The sequence below is a fragment of the Carassius auratus genome, chromosome 49 (assembly GCF_003368295.1).
Source record: "Carassius auratus strain Wakin chromosome 49, ASM336829v1, whole genome shotgun sequence".
NCBI lineage: Eukaryota > Metazoa > Chordata > Actinopteri > Cypriniformes > Cyprinidae > Carassius > Carassius auratus.
Genome location: NC_039291.1, coordinates 14,732,541 through 14,758,754, shown reverse-complemented (window position 1 = coordinate 14,758,754; position 26,214 = coordinate 14,732,541). Strand labels below are relative to the sequence as shown.

Here is a 26,214-nt window from a genome sequence, read left to right as displayed (position 1 = left end):
ATAAAACATTTGCAAATAAAACTGTTTCCATCCCATGTGTTCAAAAAAAATAAAACAATAATAAATAAAAAAATTCCACTTCCTGCGAAACTGGCGCAACATATCAATAAAAAATAATAATATGGTAAATTTGTTTCCGTCATTATTTATGCACATTTTCTTGTCAGATAAAGAAATTATTATGCGCATTACATGTTTTTTTATGCAGGTTTTTTTAATGTATGAGCATCTTGGTGTTTCTTTGTCATATCCTAAAATTCACAAAAATAGTTGGATGAAAACATAGCTATTGAATAACAGATTTTCATGTTGACTCTAAAGTCAAGTTTTTGTAATTATGTAAGTTTATTACATAATATTTAATTTAATGTAAGAATTAGGAATGGAAATATTAATAAATTGTAGTCACAAATTAAGTTGGGAATTATCTCCTAAGTCACACACACACACACACACACATATATATATATATATATATATATATATATATATATATATATATATATATATATATATATATATATATATATATATATAATTTCATGACCTCTGTAGTTGAAAACAATTTTATAAACCTAGAAAATAGCTTCATTTTAAATATTGCATTTTTTCTTTTGATTTTGTGGTGAAATATGACAAGTGTAGTGAAATTCACCCACCTACTTGTTTTCAATCAAGATATGTAGGTCACAATATGGTGGAAACAACCATGTAGCAAAGCCTCGGGCAACTGTCATGTGATTGTCAAGAGTACCTAGTGCCATAAAGTCAATGAACTGAACATACACATTTGTCAAAAGTGGGAATTGGAGATGGATAGTTGATAAAGATCTTCAGTGTGTACAAAGATTTCATATCAGAGTAAAAAAAAAAAAAAAGAGAGAAAAAAGAGAATTTTTTTTTTTCCAAAACCTCCAAAACCAATTTCCCAGAATTCTCCATCCAGTCTCCACCTTAATATTTCTGTCTCTCGCCATTCCATATTATTGCTGTCACATAGTTTTTCCTACAGTTTTGATCTCTCGTCTCAGGAGTAGAAGGGATGGCCCTTCTCAGGTGTCTGTAGACGGCTGAGTCGGGCGAGTTGGGTGGGCGAGGGTGGCACATCTTGTCGGTAGGGTCCTTTGGGTGGAGCTGGAACAGGGGCTTGGCTTGGGGTTTGTGTCTCCTCCATAGTAGGTAGCTTGGTTTTAGCTTCCTGCTCCTTTCGTCTCTGTTCCTGTCTCAGGAGCTCTTGGGTCTCCAGGAGGACGCGAGCATTCAGGCCCGTGGCGGCAGCACCCATGTAGCCATTGGCAGTGCGGGATCCCTGGTAGCTGGAGTAGCGCGGGTTCTCTTTGGCGGACTGAAAGACATCGCCGGGAGGATAGACTTTATCCCAAGAGTCTTGAGACACCGTGCTAGGGTTTTTACGTGGTTGTCTGTGTGTAAAAGAGAAAATTATAGGTCAAAAGCAGAGACCAAAATGTAAAAAAAAAAAAAAAAAAGAGAGAGAGCGGGCTCTTTTGACTTGGGCCAGTAAGTAACCATCTTGACATCATACTGTAGAGCCCAAGTTTGCCACACACATCCTAAAAAAATTTGGCCAAAATATACTGCTCAAAAAAATAAAGGGAACACTTCTGGGTTATATTTTATGTTTAAGTTTTCTAAAATTTAATTTTTAGCAGAATATTTTGATTGCCCCCTTGTGGCTGGCTGTAGTATAGGTCATAAACCCTGCCATCTTTGAGATGTGGGCCAAAAAAAAAAGAAAAAAAAATCTAATTACTCCACAATTCAATTCTACCCAAACATGGTTTCTGTCATTTAAAGTTCCCCATTACGGATTTTTGAAAATGTGTAACACAGCTCTAAGTTAATGAAAATATCCTGCAAAGTTTTGATTTTGAAAGTGCACTGTGTATAAAGTTATTATCTCTCAAAATGATTTTACACTAGGTGCTGCTTTAGGAGCGGTTTTCCTGTTAACGCTGTACAAAAAGCAGCACTGCGCTCACAAACAGTGCTTTATCAGGCATTACAGATGAGATGAAATTGACCAATTGCCAATCTGACCAATCACCAATTGGACCAATCACTGCATATCAGCATCATGCAATGGAGGGGTTTGGAAATATGAATCTTTGAGCGAATCGTTTGGGAGTTGAGCAAATATGGTAAAAATGAATGCATGTTATAAGAAAGTTAATATGTTTTAAGACAGTGCATGCAAGTCAATCTGTTGTTGGGGACTCCCAAAACCAAAATATGAACCTTTCATAACCCACAATACTGACATTTTATGGTAGTTCTTATTACGCAGATGTATGTTCAAATGTTTGTTTTTCTAATAAGTGTGGTTTTAGTTAGCTATTTGATGTTATAAAAACAGGGTGTGGCATCATGATTGTGAGTTTGTGGGAGCTTGGACGAGACCTCGATACTGCGGCTCCACTTTACGAAAATGGTACAAAATGACACCGCCCATTTCAGGGACATTTTGGCTTAAAGTTTCTACAGCGGAAGGAAATAAAGATGTGTTGTCCATCATTTCTCTACAGTCTACAGTGAAGCCTTAAACATCACCTACAAAATGCTGGCATTGGGGTGGCGAGTTGTCCAAGACAATCCGAAGTCACATGTTCTCCAGAAAATGTACAAATCTAGTTCTGTGCTGTACACAAATGGTTAAACACTCTTTTTAAGAACAGCTAGCGTACTTAACATCAAGAAAGGAAATAACAGGTTGTTTCAATGTCCATCCATACCAACCAATCAATAACTAGACATCTGACAGACTGCCAGCATTAGATATATTTCTTGCTTAAAGGAACGACGGAAGAAATATCAAACCTACAAATTTCTTTGTCAACGTAGCAGCCATTGTGAGGAGTGTCCACTCAGACAGTGTCCATCTTCTCTATGCTCTGTTATTAGAATCCATTAAGTGGGAATGTGAAGAAGCTAACGTGCCACATCCCATTGCCATAATCCCATCCCATAAATGAACCCCCACTCACACCTCACTGACTTTGCATGCTTAAAAGCTTCACACAAGGAATTATTTCAAAAGAAGGCACACAAATGTTCAATTGAAGATGCGGTGGTGAAATAAGGCATGTTTAGATTGTTTGTCACTAGGATGATGCTAACGTGATGGCTCTGTGGTTGTTTATTTGCCCAACTCTAAAAAAGCCTGAGTGTCTGTTTTATTATGGACATTAGAAATGGCTTGAGTCCCCTTTTCAATACAAGTTGCCAGTTTTATCGATTGCTAGGCAACAAGTGTCCATTTGATTGCTAAGAACAGCAATAGCACACCATCCTCAACAAGCTGCATGATTTGAGGCATCATTCATTCAGTTTGAATATATAAATATTATATAAATATAATAGTCATTTTTGTCCTGGCAATCACCAATGAATCTCATAGTTTCATGCACTAAGGGTCATATTGTTTGGATAACAAATAAACACAATGTATATTTAGATTTCTTTCATGCCATACTATGAATATAGTTAAGTCTAAAGGTTGTTGCAATTTACAATTTCATAACAGTAAAACATTTTCTAATTTAAAACACTCCTTTCCTAAGTTAATATGTAGAGACAACTATTATTTGTAGATTCACCTCCTTGAAAACAGAATCTCGACCAGCCCAACATAGCAACAGCTCAACCGATGGCATAAGTTTGGGGCGGGGATTGCTGTCTGTTTGACCAATAGTACATGAGGAGACAATTTTTTCAATAATGATGGCAGTGGAACAAAAGCTACACACTTCACCTGTAGATTAATTGATGTAGAATTTTTTAATGCTATATTGTGAATAGAGTTGAGGCTAAAAACAATTGTTAGCTACTACATAACAGCGAAATGTGTCATATTTTCAAGTTTATGTATAATATGTAATATGTAGATTTATTTGTAGATTTGAAAGCACTGTGGTGCTATATAAACATCTTTCTCAATGTTTGAGAATCTAGACCAACCCAACACAGCCACAGATCAGCCAATAGGATGAACCTGGGGTGTGGCTTTCTGTCTTTCGCCCAATAGCAGATGGGGATACGTGACTATATGTGAAACCTGTTTGAAAGTCATTATTTTTGCAATCCTGATGGCAGTGGCACAAAAATTACATTTCACCTGTAGATAAAGTAATGTGAAATGATAAGCAGTATCTTTATGATAATGCCATGTCTCAACACAGCTAAAACAATCACAAAAGCATATATATATATATATATATATATATATATATATATATATATATATATATATATATATATTGTAAGAGCTACAGCTTTTGTGAGTATCTGAGAAACAGCTGGTGTGCATCACATTTGATCAAAAGGACAACAGCTATGCATACAGAGAACAATATTATCACCTTGAGTAATGCTTTCTATTTGTTAACAGGAAGCAGAATGAGAGGCATGAAAGCGGGAGCCGCCTCTTATCTCTGTGCGTGTTGCCGTATTATAACGTGCAGCTGTTGCATGAAGTTGCGCTCTGTTTCACATGACTTCCATTACGGCTAATCAGCATACACATGCTTTTCTGCCATTCTCTGTTCCTCCCTTTCTTTCAGTCTAATCCCCACATCCCAAAAAAGAATCCCTTCATTAGCCAAGTACTAAATCTAAACCCAGAGTGTAAACACATAGTTGGATCCATGTTAAAGCTTGCTTATAATCCACAGTCTGTCCATGTGTCTGTTGATTAATCCATGTTGCATTATGATTGGTGGAGGGACAGCATTCCAGTAAGTCTTTATATTGCTAATGAGTGTGCATCTCTGTCAGGTCCTTCAGAGGACAGGGGTCATTTCACACCAGCTTGACCCTGCTTGACCGATGGTATGAGATTATGGGTGGAATGCACATCAAAGGGCCGCTGTCCTGCGGAGTTTCCCCAGGGAAAGTGTCAAAGTCAGCGGATTCCTCGTAAAGCCGGTGTTGTTGTCTGAAGTTCGCTCAATATAGACACGACATTGACAATGGTTAAGGCAGTGAGAAATACTGGAAGCTGATTGGTTGAATTGATTAAGTGTCATTATGTCCAAGTAGTGTGGAGTAGTGAATATCAACCTCTATTTCGACCCTAGAACTTGATCTATTGTCTTGGGAAAGGGAGAGGAAAAGAGAAGGGAAAAAACAATGGACGAATCTGGGATTTCTGATGCAAGGCCCCCCCTCCTTTCTTGCGGTGTGTGCTAGGCTTTGTCATTGCTAGAGGGGGAACCAGTTCTGTAATTGTACATATCCTGGTTACAATGTTCCCAAAGCCAATAAAAACAAGTGCCATGCATGTAGGGTAGACCACACAGACAGTGGACATTCCCCAATTATTCCATTTCAGAATACCCACATAACACATCTTATTCTTAAGCAAACTGAATGGCATTATATTTAAAATAACACAAGTATTATGATTATTATTTTAAACTATTATTATTTATTTTGATTTCTGAACTGCTAAGACTTAGTGTGATAGACTTGAAAAAAACCTCTAAACTTAAGCATTCAAATTAAATGTTTTTTTTTTCTCTCTCTTCCAATTTAAATTATAATGTTCTCCTTTTTTTGCTTATAATTTTCCCTATATTCTCCCAACAGCCATTAAAAATAAATGAATAAAAATACATACATACATGTAAATTATGAAAAAATAACTATTATTTTATGCAATTAAAAAGATTTGAATACAAAGGTTTTAAATTATTATTTTTTATTATTTTTGTTATTATTAATATTATTATTATTAAAAGAAAAGAAAAGACTCCTAACTTTTGTGTGATCAAAAAATAGGTTAAGTGATCAGACTTTATATATATATATATATATATATATATATATATATATATATATATATATATATATATATATATATATATATATATATATATATATATATATATATATATATATATATATATTTTTTTTTTTTTTTTTTTTTTTTTTTTTTTTTTTGCCAGGCAGACAAAACAGGAGACTGTGTCATAGAGATATGTGTCATATGCTTTGATGTCAGCTTTCAATTTCTTTTGTGGCTAACAGACCACCTAAGTCGGCAACTCCCTTGCACTGTGAAGGTGCATTTTTAGCTGGTACATTTTAATCAGAAAACATTAAAATGCAGTTTTTCCTGCTTTGCTGTAAAGTACAGGACTGAAATATTGAGTGAATCTTTATCAGCAGTGTCTGCAGACTTCTGCCCCTGTCAGTTAAGTATGTAAAGCTCTAATGCGGGATTTTTTCTTCTCATGTCTGTTGCTTGGATGCTTTGCATGAATTGAAGCAGATTAAGAAGATACCAATGCCTGCAAGTAGAAACACCGATATCAAAATCAGCCCGCAGGACACATTCAAAGCTTTATTGACATTTATGACAAATATGCAAAGGGGAGGGGAAGAAAAAAGAGAAAGTGAAGAAAGCAAATTAAACAGATGAGGGACAGGGCTGATATCCATCTGAAAAATGGGGGGCCTTATAGACTGCGGTTGCCAAGATAAACTTCCCTCAACAAACTGGTTCTGGGGCTGATCTTTATTAGACTTAGGAGGGGCATGTGAGCATGAAGACAGACGCTGTTGCTGTTCTGAAGGCTTAGAGTGAAGACAGAACCGACCACATGACAATGGGATGACTTCAGCCGAGAAATGTCACCGAGGTCAGAGAGAGTGTGAGAGACGTGGAAATAAGATTGCACACATATTTGGGTAATGGCTGATTTACTAGCATGAATTTATTAAAGAATTACTTTTCATTGCTTTGCTCAACAGGCAATCCAGCCATGTATATAGTCATATTTGAGATTGTTTTACTTTAATGTAAGGAATAGTTTTACAAAATGTAATGGGGAAATACTGGCATCATAATAATGCTATCATATGATTGTCTACATATCATTTGCATGGTACCACAATCTCAGTGTCCCATAAAAAAGGCATTACAATTATACACTTTTGATGATGATGATAATAATAATATTATACAATAATACATTTTATTTTACTTGAATTTTATTTATAACTACTTTTCAATTCCAAAGGTCATTCATAAATGAGATGAATAACTGGAATCCAGCTCTACCAAAAAAGTCCTTTAGACAAACTGTTTGTTTAGTGTTTTTGTTAGAGATAATGTGTGCTTAACAGATCTGAGAATGTTAGAGATATTTTTGTGCAGTGACATCTCTGTGTGGCTTCTCTTACCGCGGTAAGGAGTTGTACTGCCTCTGGGTTTGTGTGAAAGAGTCTCTGTCCTCTCTCTGCTTCTGGATTTGGTCCTCCACAGAAACCGAGTGCCGCCCCGTCGGTGTATAAGAACCCGTGTTGGCCTGAAATATGAAAATACATGCAAATATGTGTAAAGAAAAGTCATCCAGAGTAAATGGCGATCCTTTTATGAAATACAGGCTTTCCTGATTTTTCACAGAAAGTTGTTGCACTGACCAAGTTAAAAAGCACAGCATGATTTTATAGTTCACAGTCAGCTGGGGGGTTTATAATTCTTGAGGGGCACTTGATCACTACTGATTCTTTCTACAGCGCAAGGTGCACTAATGAGAAACGTGACTACCACACCTGAACGCAATTAGCCTCGAGTGCACTTGTGCTACAAACAGCTGACATCGCAAAAATGACAAATGCTGCATTAATGCGGTGAGGCGAGTATTTAAACGATTCATAAGATGGGAGAAGCAGAAAAAATTTACAAAATTGTATTCATGTCTGATGAAAGCTGAGCAAAATCCCCAATGAGACACAATTTAATAGCTAAAGGCCTGGTAAATTTATTTCCTAGTGACATATTAAGCCACAGAAACAAGGAAAAGGAAATGCTTTTATTTCAACAGTGAATTATTATTCACAGTGAGATTTTTTAATGAGATTTGGACAGAGTAAACCACAGCAAGCAAAAATCAGGTGTGTGTGTGTGTGTGTGTGTGTGTGTGTGTGTGTGTGTGTGTGTGTGTGTGTACTGATATGCCACTAGCCACATACACAACATAGATAAATACGGTTGTCGATCCTCTTTTGTACACACATACAATCTCACTTTCAAATTTTGCCTTTAACTTAAAAATAAATTAAATCATCAAATACCAGTAGCAAAACACAATAAACTTACACAGTACTAATATAATCACATTGTAATTGAATTGCTGTTCTACCCTGCATGTAGAGCCTAATAATTTAACGTTTATCAGGAGTGCTTAGAAAAACAAGCAAGCATGACATTTTCATGAGATCTCCAGACAACACATGGCAGTTTCTCCCATTTCTCCCCTTTTTCTCTTTTTCTTTTTTCAGACATAGAACAAATACAACAATACGAAGCCCACCTGAACAAACACAAAAAGTGGCCTGATAGAGACACAGACATAATTATGAATAATTGACCACGTCATTTCTGAGCAAGAAAGCATGAAACAGAAAGCTTGCCGGTCCCAGACTTCCAAATCAAGTATAATCATAGCCTTTAATATCAAAGACAGGCCAGGCCTCCGGTGTACAAGGGTGTCAGAGACACACACACATGCTCCGTGTGCAACAACGTCTTCTGCACAATACACTGAACCACTTCCAGAGACCTGCTCCGACGTATGGAGTTAATTTTGGAACTGATGCACTTGACTGGGTGAGTGCAGGAAAAAAGAGATAAAGAAAGGACAGAATGCAGAGGGCGGGAAAAATTAGAGAGGGAATGTACAATGAGTGTGTAATTCTGAAAAATTTATCATAATTAGCAAGTTATGACAAGACTGAGGTGTCTGTGTCTGAAATTTAAACAGAGAACAAGAAAATAGGCAGAAATTTTAAAAGTGACAGCAGCTATAGACAGACACATCATTCCTCTCATCTCTTAGAAATCTCACTTTTCTGCTGGAGTGCTTGTACACCAGGGAAGGTTTATCTATAGCGTAGCAAGACTCTAGTAATGACTCAGAACACCTTAATAGCATAGCAACGTGCCAATAGGACACCCTAACAACAATATATCAACACTGTAAGAATCACCTAACAACAAACTGAAATCAGATAGAATACCCTAACGACAGTATAGGCCCCTAACAACATTCAGAACACCTAGCAGCACCTTAGAAACCTCCTAGAACAACATAACCACAGTACAGCACCCTAACAACATCAGAACACTTAAATAAGCACCTAGCAACACCTAAGCAATCTCCTAGAAGACACTAGTAGCTGCACGGCAACGCAGTAAATCACCCAAAACACCCTAATGACCACTCAGCAACACTCCTGCAACTACCACCCTACTGCAACACCCTAACAACAGCATAACAAAGCATTAACAACACTCGGAAAACCCTATTAGGACACAGTAAGAACAGCAAATCATCACACTAAAACTTATTACAGACTTAGAACACTGTAATAATCACCTAGCAGTTTAAATCTTGATTAAACACCCAACTCTTTAACCTGGCTTACACATAACATACTAATATGCTTCTAATATCCAAATCCGTTAACACTCAATGTACTTGCTACATCATTAGAAGAATGGCATCTACGCTAATATTAGTCTGTTTCTCTCTTATTCCGAGGTCAACGTAGCCACCAGATCCAGATTTACTTCTTTTCGCCAACATGCAGCCATTGTTTCTTGAGCGTACAGTGTGTTCCTGCAGCGGTGATTTGGCATTGAGAGATAACCTTGTCTGGCCACTGGCCACAGTGGGTCGACTGTACAAAGACAAGAGTTTCTGGATTCCACAATGTGGAAATCACACCTGGTTTCCTGTGTGGTTTAAAATCAAGAAAACATGCTGGTTACTCTGAATCCTGAAATCAATGGCATTCTTTTAAGTCATGAAGGCTGCCTGAATGCTTGCCAGCACAGAGGTCCTTGTAAAAGAGGAGAAAAGCATGTAAATACGGGCCTAATGAAAGCATTTGTGCGTGTGTGATCCAGGCACCAACAAAAAACTTCCGACCCTTGTGTGGCCTCCGATCGTCTTAACAAAAGATTGATTTTTATTGGCGGAGACAGGGCGGCAAGACTCTGGAAGGAACATGCTCTTTATGACAAACATCTGGAAAAACCCCTTTGAAAGTCATAGTGAGAAACGCTGGGTGTGATATACAATGGAGGCATAACAAAACATGTCTAATTGTCAGTTTACCGTTGGAGGTCTGTGACAGGTTCTGGCCAAGGGGTGATTATCAGCGATCTGGGTTGGCAGCTTGTTGTCACACAAAAAAACCTAATGACGGGTTTCTTTCAGTCTTCAGGGGGATTGTAAACACTGATAACACACCTAAAAATCTGTAATGCGTCGTGTGCTGTCAGAACTCACGCTGGGTTTGAAGGATTATCTGGGGTGTACTTACCCATTTTTCTTCATAAAGAAATGAGAGGCGTTTGATGTAAATTTGGGAGTTTTACCACATAACTCCATATTTAAAAGGCAATCAATCATTGTTTCATGCCACTTTGATTTTCTGTTGCACTCAGGAACACTTCTGAATGGTGTAATGCACGGTATTTATAATCAAACTATAAATAACAACTGGCAGGCTTTGAAATGCTAAAGAAACCTCAAAACATGCTGAGTACCTGTAGCTAGGTGGTCACAAATATTAATTAGACAAGTGCTTTTCATAGCCATTTAATAACACAATAAATCTACTGTGCAAAATGCAATACTGTAGCACAGTGATGGTATCAAATGATATTAGCAGACCATGATGATTATTATATTAATATATCATTGTATTTAAAAAGTACTTCAAATAAAAATTCAGAATACTACAGTATTATCATGGAATAAACATGGTATTCAAACACTATATTGCTATTGAATGCATAGAAACAAACATGGTACCGCAAGAACCACCACTGGATTAAATCGCACTTTTGAATACAATTATATTTTTATTACCATATAAAAGTTCCATGTCAAGTGTAAATTAATGAATGAATGAATTTAATGGTAATATCATAAGTTACCATGTCCAAAACACTATGGTAATTCAATGGCACTTTTGTGAAAATGTCCCATTACTTATCTGATGTTGAAAAAGTTTGCACTGTGACATTACATTAACCCCCCAAAATTCTAGATGCTCTCAGAGGAACTTTGTTTTGACATTTTTATAACGTCATTATATCAAGCTTATGGCAGCAGGATCAACAAGACTGTTATGGCTACAAACACATCCCTTGTGCTCTCTTACCCTGCTTAACCATTATTCTCTCAACCTCCTGCCACGACTGACAGTTGTATATTTCTACAAGTCAACAGGACCACAGCACTCGTGGGCGCTCTCAGACTCTAAATCAATGTCAAGCCTGTTTGTATTTGCATTGATTGAGTGTGTGTGATTCTAATGCAATCCAGGGATGAAGCACCTGGACCACCTGATTCCTTGGGATGTGAAAACTTTGTGTTACACATTTTTTTAGCAGAACTTTATCCACCATAGACATTAAAGAGGACTTGAATACCTGGTTAAATTCTTAACACACACCTCTATACTATTCTTTGACACAAGCTTGTAGGGCTGTAATTAGCATTTAATGGTTTTGTCGATACCATAGTGGCCCACAGACCAGCAATCCCATACAGGAGCGATTTTAACATGATTTTTCCAACCTTTTCAAATCTGGAGGGAGTTTTCCCCACACACACACAAACTACCAACTGTGATTGTATGTCAACATCCCCTTGACACAACTTATGTCAACAGTGCTGACTACATGTACAAAATAATCATTCTTGACATATAAACTGCAGTCTTCAGGAAATTTGCCCTTCTTATAATACCCTGAAAGACTCAAAGGCATTCCCTGGGTCCCACCTAACATATTTTGTTATTTGAAACCAGTCCTGTTCAAACTGAGAACATTAATACAGTAGACATGAGACACTTGAGGGAGGGTTGAGTATTCTATTACGGGAAATGTCTCTAGTCTTTAAACAATGTAAACTATCACAAGCAATTAGGTGCCTTCTAGCTTGACTCCTCTGGTTTAGCGCTGTATTAGAACCCCAGAAAATGTGACACCATTAGGTACCAAGACTGCAAACAGACTAGCTAAAGCTATGTCAAATACAAGCTAGTGCATGTATATGAAGTCCAAGTATAAAAGCCGTTGCTTAGATCATGAGTATTCCTGAAGTGAAATGCTCACTTTAGATTTACCTACTGTCATAATTTGGCTAAATGAACTGCCATTAAGTATATTTATTTATTAAACATCTTTTGTTAGCAGTGATTAAAAACCCATACACTTAGACAGATCCTACTCACTTTTAGAGACTTAGGGGAGGGCACTTTTTGACTTGAGTCAGTAAAATACCACCTAGCAAAATCTTAGCAGCCTCTAACATACCCCCCAGCACACTTTTGAAATCACCCATAACACCCTAGCAACCACCCAGAATACCCTTAACAGCCACCTAGCAAACACTCAGAATACACTACCAAGCACCAACAACACCCTAGAAAAAACTTACCCAGAAAACCCTAGTAACAACCTATAAAAAACCCTACAATCACCAATAACATCCAAGTGACCTACCTAGCAACATCCTAGTAACCACTCAGAATACTCTTGCCCCACAAACAAAACTCTAGCAACAAACTATTGAACACCCACTACACCTTTGCAATCCTCCAAGCAACAGCTTACCTAGAAACCACCCAGAATACCCTAGAAACCCTAGCAACACCGGTCGCTGTGATTTTGCCAAGTAAGACGTTCCTGGATCAACATTTTTGATGAACCTGGATCAACTTTATTGTCCAAAAAAAAAGTAGATTTTACCGGCTTAACCCTAACCCTAAACCTATCCCTAACCATAATTTATTTCTAAAATAAATGGGAAATGATAGATGTTTAACAAGGGTGTAAAAGCACCTAACCCTGATTGTAATCCTAATACAGATATTTCCTGAAAAATGATGACTGGTTGATTGGAATGTTGTTCCAGGATCAACAAGGATGTTGTACTAGGAACATGTTGTTAGGGGTGCTCCGATCACGATCGGCCGATCGTTAATGCGCATCTCGTCAGTAAAGCCGGTTTTCTAATCAGCGGTTAATTCCATCAGGTGCGTGATTTCACATAGAGCAGCTGTTACTACACAGAGCCGTTGTTAACTGAGAAGATTGGCCAATAAACGCTGAAAATTAACGTGATTTGCGCATCTTCTCTATTAACAACGGCTCTGTGTAGTAACAGCTGCTCTATGAGAAATCAGGCACCTGATGGAATTAACCGCTGATTAGAGAACCGGCTTTACTGACGAGATGCGCATAACGATCGGCCGATCGTGATCAGAGCACCCCTACATGTTGTACTTTAAATCATGCTCCACTAGCAACGAGCGATGCTGCTAATCTTGCTGCTTTCTGCACTGAACTGAGTGAAACAGAACATTAATGCATTAATTGAGTTTAACAACTTCCAATCTCTGTAGAGCTATTCAATACCTGCGCGGAAAATGGAGGCCAAATATGCATCAATACCTGCGCGGAAAATGGAGGCCAAATATGCATCAGAGAAGACAGGGTCGAGAGCTGACCTCTAATTTAGGAAATGGTTCTATTCTTTGAGGTAATTAGCCTGTCATCTTTTAAAATCCCTCTCCATATTTTTAACAGAAAGTCATAGGACAAGCTGCCATGTCTAGCTCAGGCCATTACAGATTAAATATACATTGCTATTTGAACTTTGAACCCTTGCAATTTAATTCCCAGCCTTGAGCAGTGTATATTATTTTCACTTGCTGATAAAGATAAAATAATGGTTAGCCTCTAACCTTGGACATTCAAATGAAGCACTAACTTTCAAGGACAAAATCTAAAAACACATTCACCTCTGTGCAGACCTAACAGATATAAACAAGGTTGGGGGCAAATAAACTTTGATATGCATTTGTGAAACAAGATGAAAAATACTAATCCCCCACCTCACAGAACAAACACCATTCATGCTGTTATTTGTAATCCCTGACAATATCTCATTATAATACATGCTGCCCTTTGCCCTAAACACCAAACACCAGGCTGAGTTGAAAGGTGTGACTCATTTGGAAGAGTTTGTTTGCCCACATACATCATTGTTGCCCACATACATCATTGACACTGCCTCATTTCAGAAAAGCAAACATTACATTCCAATGTAACTTCCAAAGAAATTATAGTACATCTATGTTTTATAATCTGAAATGAGACACCCTTGATGATGTATGTACAGTAGGTGGACAACCAGAATCGGTAATACCGGTTAACTGCGTTAACTGCAAGTTAGTCGCGTGATAAAATAATTTGTGAAACTTTCAAACTTAATTTCAAAATGTGGGATAGTCGTAGTCTACAGTCTACTCAGCAAAACTTGTAAGAAAGGATTTACATAAAGTATTTTATGCATGCTATTGTTATTAAACAGTCATTACATAAGGCCTATATATATATATATATATATATATATATATATATATATATATATATATATATATATATATATATATATATATATATATATATATATATATACGATACACGATATGAATCGCGGAACTCTCACTGCAACCACAGCAAACCGAACCGAACCGAATTGTGGCTCCAAAATCGTAAACCGAACCGAACCGTGCCATTGGTGTATCGTTACACCCCTAATATATATACATACATACATACATACATACATACACACACACACACACACACACACAGATTAAAAGCTAAATGTTTTAATTTCGGTTCATTCTTGGTAAAAAAACAAAGGTTCCATTTGCACGAAATGAGAACAGTCCAGCATTTAGAAATAACTCATATTAACTCTTGATTTTTCAAACTGCTAACACTTTGCATTTTCAAATTATGCCTTTAATATGTGACCAAAACTTGAGAATTATCTGTTTCAGCTGTTTGATCGCTCTGGCTCTTCACGTGAACATCATATTCATTGGAAACAGCAGCCGTTCACTGGGCTATTCGGCGTGAGCAGCGGTCAACTTTAGCATATTTTTGCTAATTATGTTTTTGTTTTTTTTCTTGATACTGAAACACGCGTGAACTACAAAGCCTATTTTACCTAATGATTGATAGTTAAACTTCAAATGGGCAACATGACGAATATGAAAATGTTTGGATTTCTCCCAAATGAGAGAGGTAAGCCCAACGTAACCTTATGTTTCGCTTTAAATTATTACTCTTTTTTTTTAGTCTATATTATTATATACTGCAATTATATTTATCCATTAGAATTTTATATTTTTAATTCTCATTCTGTTCTATTAAATTTGTTAAATTTAAATTATTTATTGTAAAGTGAACTAAAAAGAATGTAATAAAATGCAACTTATACATGACTTATATATTTTTTTCCTCTCACAAACTGTATTTTTTTAGCGAATAAAAAAAAAAAACATGCAGGAAACAAAAATCGGTTAAAATTTGTTACTGTGGGTTAACAAATTTCTATTATAAACTTATGAACAGAGTCTGGGCCTAATCTAGGCTATGTTGTTAACTATTTAAAAGTTTCGTGTACGCTTTTATTCCGTTTTTTTTTTTTTTATTGCATCTGAAAATTACTTTGTGCATGCACATTCACTTCGTGCGCTCTGACGGAGAACCTGCCTCCTGCATTGCTCAGCTGTGGACAATTTTAAAATGTTTGATATAAAGGTTTGCTGTCCCATTTTATACAGGAATTGTTCATTTAAAAAAAAAAAAAAAAATCTAATTATATTGTTAGCAGTGATGCGCGGGTCAATGTATTAATAACCCGCACCTGACCAATGTTTTCAACTAACCTGCCCATAACTTGGACCGCAAAAAAATAAAAATAAAATATTGTACCTTACCCGCATTTTTTAAAAGCAGTAAATGCTCAATCAAGGGCGTAACTTTGGGTCTACCATTGGGAGGGTTAAACTGGCGGCATATGAATAATTTTCTTGTGTAAAAGGTAACATGCTAATTTACATTACAGATTATTTAAAATATGATACTATCTTTCTTGCTGGCAAATGAAATTAATAAAGGAAACGAACAAAAGTATTCATTCTGAATATTTCATATTCTTTTAATCTGAATGATGTTATGATATTGAGGGGGTTATATTAGTTGGATCTGATTTTTGGGGGGGTCATAACCCCCGTAACCCCCCTGCAAATTACGCGCATGTACGTAGACAAAACTAACTAAGCCAAAAAAACTAAACAAAAAAACAACAACAACAAAACTTAATGTATTATAATTTTGTCAATATTTATTAAAAATCGTCAGTTAGCTCATAATTTGTACTAAAATAGTCTAGTCTGGCTATGTCTATTTGTGTGTTTCTGCAAGGTCAGCAGACATTGAGGCTCGGGTTTGTTCCGATCTGAGCTCGTGAGCGGAGAGCGCATTTCTAAATATCCTGATCTGCTTGCTCATTCCGTCGGGTCTTGCTCAACACAGAACGGCCTGCTGGTTCGAAAATATGTAAGGATACATTTAATTGTTTAGTAATAAACTGGTGTTTCTGTGTTGCTGCAAAGATGAAGTTGACGATGCAGACTCTCCATGAACTCCAGAGAGAAATGCACATTTCATATGGATTACATCATCAGAGAGTAGCCCATTTATTTTGGTTTGAATATTTTCGTTTAAAAGAAGACATTTCAAGTTTTTGTAATATATATCCTATATTTTTCAAATCTTTGAGGCACACGCTGAGTTTAGTTCCCATGCAATGCAAGTGATCCTGCCGGCGCCTTATTACATTCTCTGCTAGGCTATATATTTGCTTCTTATTTATTAAATACAGGCAACTGATTGATAAAACATTGATCAAAATTAAGATACAATTTATTCAAAACTAAAATCTTTTAAAAAGAGTTTTCTATAAAACAAAACAATGAAGTTGTCAAAATCATGTTTTACCAAAAACAGCGCCATTGCTCCCCATGCAGTCTTCTTTGCCGCCTCCATCTCTACCTGCAGACTGAGCTCGTGCGTCATCTTCATGCCAGTTATTCAGTCAATAAAGTGTAGGACTATCTATTACAAACTATGTAAATTACAAAGTTTTTTATTTCATTTTTCTTTTTTATTTCAAAAGGACCCGACCGCAACCCGAATATCATTAAAAATATTTTTTGGATGACTCGTAACCGCGGGTGACCACGCATCACTGATTGTAAATTTTATGCTAACATGTAATCAAGGTCTTCGGTTACTATACAAAATTGAAAGTTAATTTAGGCTATTCAACATGGACTGTGACATTTGACCATTTTTAACTTATAAACTCCTTGAGATTTTAAAGTCAGTTTAATAGTTATTGAAATTCAAGTTGAATCTAGCATATAAAAAAAGGTTTTAATTGCTTAAATTATTTATATGAATTAATAATACATTATCATGTTTATTCTAGTAGAAAATAAGTGTTGATTATCTAAGAACATAAGGCAAAGAATAAGGGATGATCCAAATATTTATAATTTACAGTAATATAGGCCTATAACTGCCTGCAGTTAAAAAGTTATCATATTTGTTTTACTTCACCCATTTATGTATGCTACAATTATTCTAAAAATAAATAATGTCATAAAAAAATGCCATTGGCCTGAGTACATTTTACCATTATAGAATCGGGGTAGTAATTTAGGAGGTGGAAAAAACTGTGAAATTACAAATGGCATGGAATTTTAAAGCATAACAACTGAAGGTCTGTGAAACATTAGTCAATAAACCATTTTTTAAACAATGGCACAATGAGTAAATAAAGAATAAAAAGAGTAAGGCTGCTGTGAGTGCAGACATAATTTCAACCCAGTAACATGACAAAACACTGTTCCTCACAGCCAAAAAACAGACCGAATTCAGTTCAGCTGGAGGGGGTTGAGGTTTTTTGGATAAATGTGTGAATCTCTTGCTCTTTCATATGGACAGTGTCTTATGAGGGTTTCAAACTTGCAGGTTTAGGCAAAGCAGGACAAATGCCTCCTCATTTTGGTTTTAGGACAACTTTGAAGAACGGTTTAGTTCCACTTCAAATGTTGACTACTTTATAGTGCAATATAGTTTATTAGTTATTATAACTTTATTTCAGAGGAAGTTGCATCAAAAAATAAATAAATAAAATGATGCAAACTGTTGCATTAATTTTATTTTGTTTCATCTAAACAATATTATTTAGACTGTGAATTATAAATTCTCACAGAATGTAACCAATTCATTACCAATATATTGATCTCTTTATGTTTTTCTTAATCCCAAACAGAGTCTAGACATCATTAAAGTATCCATCTATTAACATGTTTTATAAGCTATTTTAGATTTGGGAAATACACAGGCATTACAGATGTGACAAAAAAAAGAGTTTTTGACATATAAAATTTAAAAATATAAATTAAAATATTGGCTTAATATGTGAGAATATTGACATTTTGTACATTAATACATGTAGCCTAGCTCTAATTTTAGGCTACCACTTTTAATGTTCCGATGTAAAGTGAACCACAACTTATTTAGAATAATATAACACATAATTCATATTATATAAATAACACTGCACATCTATTAAATGTGTCAAATCTAAAATATGTTTTAATAATGTGTAGCTTAGAGAAAATATAAGCACAGGTTCATAGGCTTGACATTTATCCTGAATGAATTTGTTCTAAGAAACGTACATAACTTCATAAGTAATAAACTTTCATCTGTGAATATTAAATATTTTAACTACATTGTTTTTCTTTCATTTTCCCCGACTGCAGCCGTCAAATGTAACACATTGGTGAGGCAAAGCTGACGGCTGTTTGCGAAAATGTGCTTTGATGCACTTGTTTGATAACTTGCGGTTAATTAAAGCACCACTCAGCGGTCAAAAGCTGCAAATGCACTTCGCAGAAGCGGCGGCAGAAAGCACATTTTGGTTGGCCACTATTGTAGCTGACAAATGTGACCTGCGGAGGTTGCAGCTTTCATAATGAGATAAAGCTAAAGTGATACTTTTGCAGAAGTGCGTGCTGGGAAACTTTAAGCGTCAGGGTAAGGGTGCACATGCTAAGTTTATCAAGTAGTCTTGCACACTCACCCTCTGTTGTTGTTGAAAGCTGTAGGATCGGCGGCGGTCATCAGGTTCCTCCTCTTGCTTAACCTGCTGGAACTCTTGCCGTAGACGCTGTATCCGGTCATGGTTGCTCGGTGTCAGTCGGTTGCTATAGAGGAGAAAGAAAAAAACAACAACATTCATATATACTCATTTATGGCATTACCAGTGTTCCCAAAATCAATCTGAGATAGCACTTGAATAAAACAAACAAGACGGTACAGTACAGCGCAAAAAAAAATAAAAAAAATTCCTGAATCAATAACATGAGCACCATTTGAGCCCATGTGACCCTATCCATTTTGCTAAATTACAAGTACAGACACAGTCCATTACTTTTCCAGCGCTCGCCAGAATCAAACGTTTCCCTGAAGGACTCCCCAGTGAACCATGGCCAATGATACATGTCCATCTTACGACAGAGAGTCAAAGGCCCACATCTTAGCCTTATTCTCTGAGAACTCAGAGACTCATTTGCATTCCTTTCATTAAGAGCTGGGGAAAGTGACCGTCAATAGGAATCAATATACCTCGTCTCGATAATCAAGCCCTGCTTTTTATCTGCTCCACCCCACGGGCTGCTGGTGACAAACCCCTCATTATGATACAACATCCTGTCTGATAATACGGCTCATTCATATAGAGAGAGAGTGAGAGAGTGAAAGAGAATTGAGGAAGGAAATTCTTAAAAAATGGGTAAAATAATAATAATTGAGAACACAAAAATGCAAAACATTAAGCTTTCAAAAAAATGGAGCACCAAGACAGAAAAAAAGTACAGCATACGGGCTCAGCAATTCAGCATATGGATTAATTACAGAGATGCCATCTCTGAGGGGAGCTGATACAGGTGGCTAAGCCTCCACTGATGTTGATAGCTTCCTTGAGATGAGATGTGGTCTAAATGTGCTCATAATTGTAGATCGCAAGCAGGAACAGCCCAGTGACTGAAATGGCCACTCCGACACATTGCCAATCACCCTACATTAAGACTGCCACTAAATGGCCTACCATAAAAACCAAATGGAGCTGAATGAGAATTGTGTGAGTGGTGCTGACTGAATATCCTTGTTCTGTTGTTCCATGCAGCCATTTGAATTAATTGTATTAGCTTTACTTCATTTAACGCTCCATTCCTATATTCATATGATGGAAGAACTCAAGGGCCATCAAATGCATTTGAAAGGCAAAGAAAAGGAAACTGCTGTAAATTAAGCGAATCATTGAGCCATATGCTGTGTGCATTCAGTGTAGCAAATACAGGCAAGTAATGTACTGCTTTTTAAGGACCAAATCTTATAAGTGTCCATTAAAATATTGTACTCAACATTACCATGCATAATAATCCACTATAACGGGCACAGGAAATCATTTCAAATCCAATTTTAAAAGTGAGAAACTATCAGTATGAAAGTTTTGGGCTAAAAATAAAGAGTTTTTTTTTTATTTTTAATAAATGCCATTTGATAACTTATCATAAAATGTGCAAAGTGTATCATCTTTGTCCACTGACATTTACTGACATTTTAGTATAAGCAGAAATCTTTTCTCAAAGAAACGTCAAGCAGCTGAAGGATGAATGAAGCTAAGGACGATAAAGTTGTGAGACATGAAATCTTTGCTGTGCTGTATATTTCAAGTAATATTTCATTGTTCGTGTAGTGATTCAAATGCAGAAATTGTAGACATTTCTCATAGACAAAGTTTGCAGACTTCTGATGTCCACTCTCAGCTGCATCTTCTTCACGAAGCAGTCAAAGCCTGAGGAAAATAAACAAATCACTTGGCCATTACCGCACATCTGTGAGGGGAAATTAATTTGGCCATTAGCTCCTGTAAACATGTGATTACACATTAGCATCGGGTGGCAATGCGCCTGGTGTCTATGCTCACAGCAAGAGAAACACTAACAAGCGTTGAGCAGTACAGAGGGAACTGGCAAACAAAGCCTTGGTTTAAAGAACAATAGACAGGATATCTACAAATAAATATGCTCTGGTTGCTTTCATGACATTGTTTTTCATAAGGAAACCTTATTCTGATGCAGTCTATCTGCAGCAGCATAGCTAACATCAAAGAGTTAGCCATAAGATTGGATTATATCTTGTTTTTCAGGTGGACTCCAGTCATGCCACTAAACCTTCATTCTAAACTCCTTTTAAAGCCTGTGTTGTATCTATTCCCTTCTTTATCCATTAGGAGATCAACAGGGATGGATCCATTAGCTTAATCCTCCTGCCTAAGAACAGCCTTCTTCTGAATCCTCAGACTCCAAAACAAACAGCAGAGATTTGGTCATAAATGCCTAAGTGAGACACTGGAAAGGTTAAAGCATCCATAAGCTGAGTCACTCAGTTCAGTAACCAGCTGAGGCTTGTGATCAACCCAGTAAACAAACCAAGTGACCCACCTCTGATGATGTTCCACTGTGGTTAAAAAAGACAATTTAGATCTTTACAGCCACAGATGTGGACGAGACCACTGTGAGTCAAATGGTCAGCAGGAAATTAGAAGATTGGTAAACAGTTAAAAACATGACGTTTTTGTAGAGAAACTAAAACCATAAGATGAAGAACATCAAGGTGCTCTACTCATGAAATGCAGAAACATGCTGCATTAGATGAACTGGAGAACTGGAACAATTTGAACAGACCACATCAGCAGAAGATCAACAACAATCTGTCTCTTTGGATGATCTGGTATGAAATCCAAAATTGCAAAAGTGGCACTCAAAAATTATCATTTGGAATCGTAAAAATCGTGGATGGAATCGTGCGTGGCCGTCGCCTGCGAGGGGCTGTCACACTCAAACAAAAAACAAAAACCAAACACAAAATAAAGTCCAGGCCTGGTCCTCTCTCATCCTTCACTGCCGTCGCTCCTCTTTTGTATCCTTCCAATCTCCTCCGTGGGACGCAAGACTGGTGAGTGGAGCAGGTGTTGCTCATTTCCAAATCACCCCACCGATCTCGGCCCGGGTCCATGAACACTCCAACACTACCGCACATGATTAGTCTCGGTGTATGCTTGATATCAGGTATAAATACCTTGAGGCATGCATCAACGTCATTTGCATCAATATAGCGGTGACAATTAATACAAATGCATCTGTAAGCCAAACAATGGAGGTGGGTAAGGAGGCGGTAGAGTATGAAGGGAAGACGATGAGGGATCACTTTCCCCAGCCTCTTGTTTATGCATCAGATTAAAGGCCAGGCGGTATGCAACTTGAAGCCGACCTAGAGGATGGGCCCATGTTGTTTGAGAGATAGCACACAGTCTTCATGTTTATTTTCATTTCTCCTCCATAAAGAGAGAATGAAACAGTTTGACAGTAAAGCAATTAAAGGCAGAGGAAGATAAAATACCCATATGCCACAGCATTTAACAAGCCAGCAGTTTCATTCTCCCAATACAATGAGATTCATTCGAAATCAGTTTGTGTTCTCCAACTGAAAGGTCATTTTGCGATCGTCCGCACCCCGTTTGCTCTGCCTTTTCCCTTCCTTTTCTCCTTTGTTGTATTATTTTCAGTGTCTACGCACACCCATTCCCGCTCATGACTCTCTCAATATGCTGAATAACACCTTTTACCTTTTTACTTTGCGGCCCCAGAAAGCAATTTCTCTGAAGACAGAAGGTTATTGTTGCAGATTAAACTCTCTGAATCATGTGTGATGCATGGGTAGCACTGACATCAGAGGCATCTGACAATACAGGGCTCCTCACCTGCTCCTGCTCAGAGAAAACTCAATGTGGCAGTACTGAGATTTTGCCTAGTTAAAACCCTAACGGGAAGGAAAGAAAAGAAACCAAAGAGGCAGAACCCCAATGGGAGACATGAAGTGAAACGATCCAAGTAATTACCATGTGCATGCAGATTGGCAGAGTGATTTGGTCTAGAATATGGAATGCTATGGGAATGAGAAAGATAAATGAATCCAATATTAAGTCTGATGCTGTAAATATTTTGCTTATAAACTCTGCCTAGAGGCATCTGATGTAGGATGTAGGTGATGTAGGACTGCGCACGTTTCTTTGTGTTTTTTTCTTGTCTTTGGGTTGGTCATGATGCACTGAAAAATCCAGTAAAAAATCCTGTATGACAATCATTCTTCTGTCGGACTGTTATTATTATTTTTATAAAATAAAAGTCAGTGGGGTCCTTTGTTGTTGAGAAACTCATAGAATTAGAACAACAGCAGGGTGAATAAATGACTGAATTTTACTTTCTCAGGCAAACTTTCCCCTTAAGTGTCTAGATAGTAGTATGTTTTTAGCTGGTTTAAGCTTTTAGCAGGTGAAGCAGATTTCTAACTGGTCCGAGTCGGTCCTTTATTGTTATTAACTGGTCTATATGGCTAATCAAATGGAATACCAGCTAGTACAACCATCAATTAACCATTTACCATGTTTCAAAATGCTTGACACCACCTTTTTTTCCCATCAAGGATCTCTGGTTTTGTCCCCTATGACGGAGCACTTGATGTAAACTTGTGGTTTTGTGTCTGTCAAGTCTGTGAGTCCCATTTGACTTTTATGTTGGATAAAGTGGCAAAGGCCTTAGGGACCCATTTGGGACAGGGTTTACGTGTCAGCATCTGGATTTAGAGATGAAGCAGCCATTCTACTTTTTTCAAACAGTGATAAATTCAACTTTAACAGAAACAGAGAGACAGAAAGAGAGAGAGAGAGAGAGAGGAATACACATTGGTGATTCAGAATCTCTGCTGAATACCAAATTCCTTTTATCAGATTGATATTCTGTCAGACTATCTGGTTTCTTTCCATGTCCTCCAGAACTTCACAGGAGATATGGGAGATAAAAGAATGGTTTGCTGGTGGCCTCAGTAATATTGCATCAACTCAAAGCTTAAGTCATATTAATTATATATCCCCTCGGACTCAATTTCCTTCAAAGACAGTCATATCTATCGGCTCCCTTCATAGATTTGGACAGAGAGCATGGAGAGATGAAATCAGAATTGCTGGTGGTCATTTCCAGGTATAAAACGAAAGTTAGTTTTTATCATTCATCTATAAAGGAAATCAATGTTCATCAGACAATCTGCAATAAATCACAAGAGAGCCCAGTCGGACTCAACAACATACTCAGTCCCTCCAGAAAAACGCGGATTATTTTTTAGATTGTTGCAGGCAAAAATCCTTGATTTTGCGGCAGGTTTTCTTAAAAAAATTGATGTAATATGCAGGATATTTTTGCAATCTTATGCGATGAAATTGCGGGAACTTGCAAAAACTGAGGTTTGATGAAAAAGAGAAAAAAAGGTCACCCCCCCCCCCCCAACACCCTGTTCTCACTAGGCTACTACCTTACTGCAATGAGTCATTTCTTATGACTTCCTATGATAAGCAAGCATACTAAATCACATAATATTTAAGTTCTCATTCTGTTTTATTTCAGACCTTAATTAACACATGGCTCCAACTTACAAAACATTGAGTCAAACAAGTTCTCTAGCTTTACAAAAGGAATATTCAACAACTTCTGTAAAAGTGAATACAAATAAAATATACACACAAATATACAAATGCTGTTTTACAGGAATTGCAAAGTGCAATCTCTTACTGCAACGTAAATTATTTTACATACTACTAATATACTTACAACTGTAAGGTTTTGGTACTATTCTGTATCAAAAAAGTACAATCTTACAACTGTAGAGGTGCATCAACTTCTGAATGAAACTACAACAGTCCATTGTGAAAATGAAAACTAACTGCGTAGCCTATAAAACTGGCCTATCATTCGCCATCCTCATCCTCATCCCTCTCTCAAAATAATTTGCCCCCACTGTCATGTAACACACCGGGTAACTGCTTCGCGTGGTCTTTTGCGCTTATTTTTGTTGGCAGATGAGAATGATTTGCGTCCTTCAGCCTGGCTTCACCGCGGGCTTCACAGATGATGTTCACGTCACGCAATTACGTCACTTCATAAGGTTCCCATTGGAAAATAATGGCGATTTACTTGTGTGAAGTAAACGCAACATTTTTCAACTTTCTGCTAAGATATATGTGACTTTTTTGCAACGAAAATTATTATTATTATGAAATCATGCTACCTCCGCATATTTTGCTTCCTGAATCGGCAATTTATGTGGCGAATGTGCGGAGTATTTAAAAAAATAAATATGCGGCCCTTGGCTGATTATGCATTAAATCACGCGATCGCATAATCACGTTTTTCTGGAGGGACTGCATACTTTTAATGTGAACACAACTTTCTTTAATCTGCTGAGTTTGAAGTTGTTTTATTCTCCTCACATTTGTGTTAATTCATCATTCGTCTGAGCTTTCTTTCTTCATCATTGCCTGCTTTCCTTTGTCTCATTTATCTCTTTTATCTTCCCCCAGCTCTTCCATTTCCTCTTGATCGCTTATCCTTTATATCTGTTGCTTTGAGCTCTGGCAGTGAATCAAAGTTTGACCATCTTCTCGTACCGAGTGACGGGCATATTTGACAAAGGGGGCAATAATGCTACAGGCTTAGGGGTCTCTGACTTCACCCACGTTCCCCCTGACTGATGTATGGTTGTGCCCTCGACAACCCCATGTCCTCTGCCTAGTGCCCCACTCCCTAATAAGCAGCCCTGCTGTGGATGAGAGGCAAGCTTTTGTTCCTGTTTCTCTCTGCAGCCTCCATTACTCCTTTCAGGGATACAAACAACGTTACAAAGAAGCGGGATGACCCAATTAGAGAGGCTGGAGATTCATGTATTTATGGCGTAGAGACCCTTAAGTGCATGGTGGGGGTCCTGATGAGTGCACTTGGACCCCCATTGAGAAGTCTGAGATGGAGCCCCGGTTACTTCCTGTATGTGAGCACCTCCACACATACCTTTCCGGATTAGATGTGGAGGGCTTCTGTAAGGAATAAAGAGTTGATGATCGAGCACGATGAGACAACAAGGAATTCTTTCATTTCTGAAATGCACACAGACACTCTCAAGTCTCAACCCATCGTTTCTCACATATAGAACCGAGGATGGCCAAAACTACCGCAACTGTGAGACACTGACAGAGACTACACCCTCTCAGCCTTTCAGTTTCATGGAGAGACTAAATCTTGCACCTGTTTCTCAGTGTGAGTAAGTTCTTTGGTCTGGCTAAT

The 26,214-nt window shown here is 37.3% G+C and overlaps 1 protein-coding gene across 4 annotated transcripts in view; it reads right to left on the bottom strand.

The window, feature by feature from the left end:
* Positions 1 to 550: 550 nt before the first annotated feature.
* pard3aa (par-3 family cell polarity regulator alpha, a) overlaps positions 551 to 26,214 on the bottom strand; it is a 408,430-nt gene continuing 382,766 nt past the window's right edge. For all 4 annotated transcript variants that reach the window (XM_026238220.1, XM_026238223.1, XM_026238222.1 and 1 more), the window contains 3 exons: positions 19,065 to 19,188; positions 7,204 to 7,328; positions 551 to 1,421 (listed from right to left, as the gene is read on the bottom strand). In XM_026238220.1, coding sequence (XP_026094005.1) covers positions 1,028 to 1,421; positions 7,204 to 7,328; positions 19,065 to 19,188 — 643 coding nt within the window. In that variant the 3' untranslated portion in view covers positions 551 to 1,027. The remainder of the gene's footprint in view (positions 1,422 to 7,203; positions 7,329 to 19,064; positions 19,189 to 26,214) is intronic.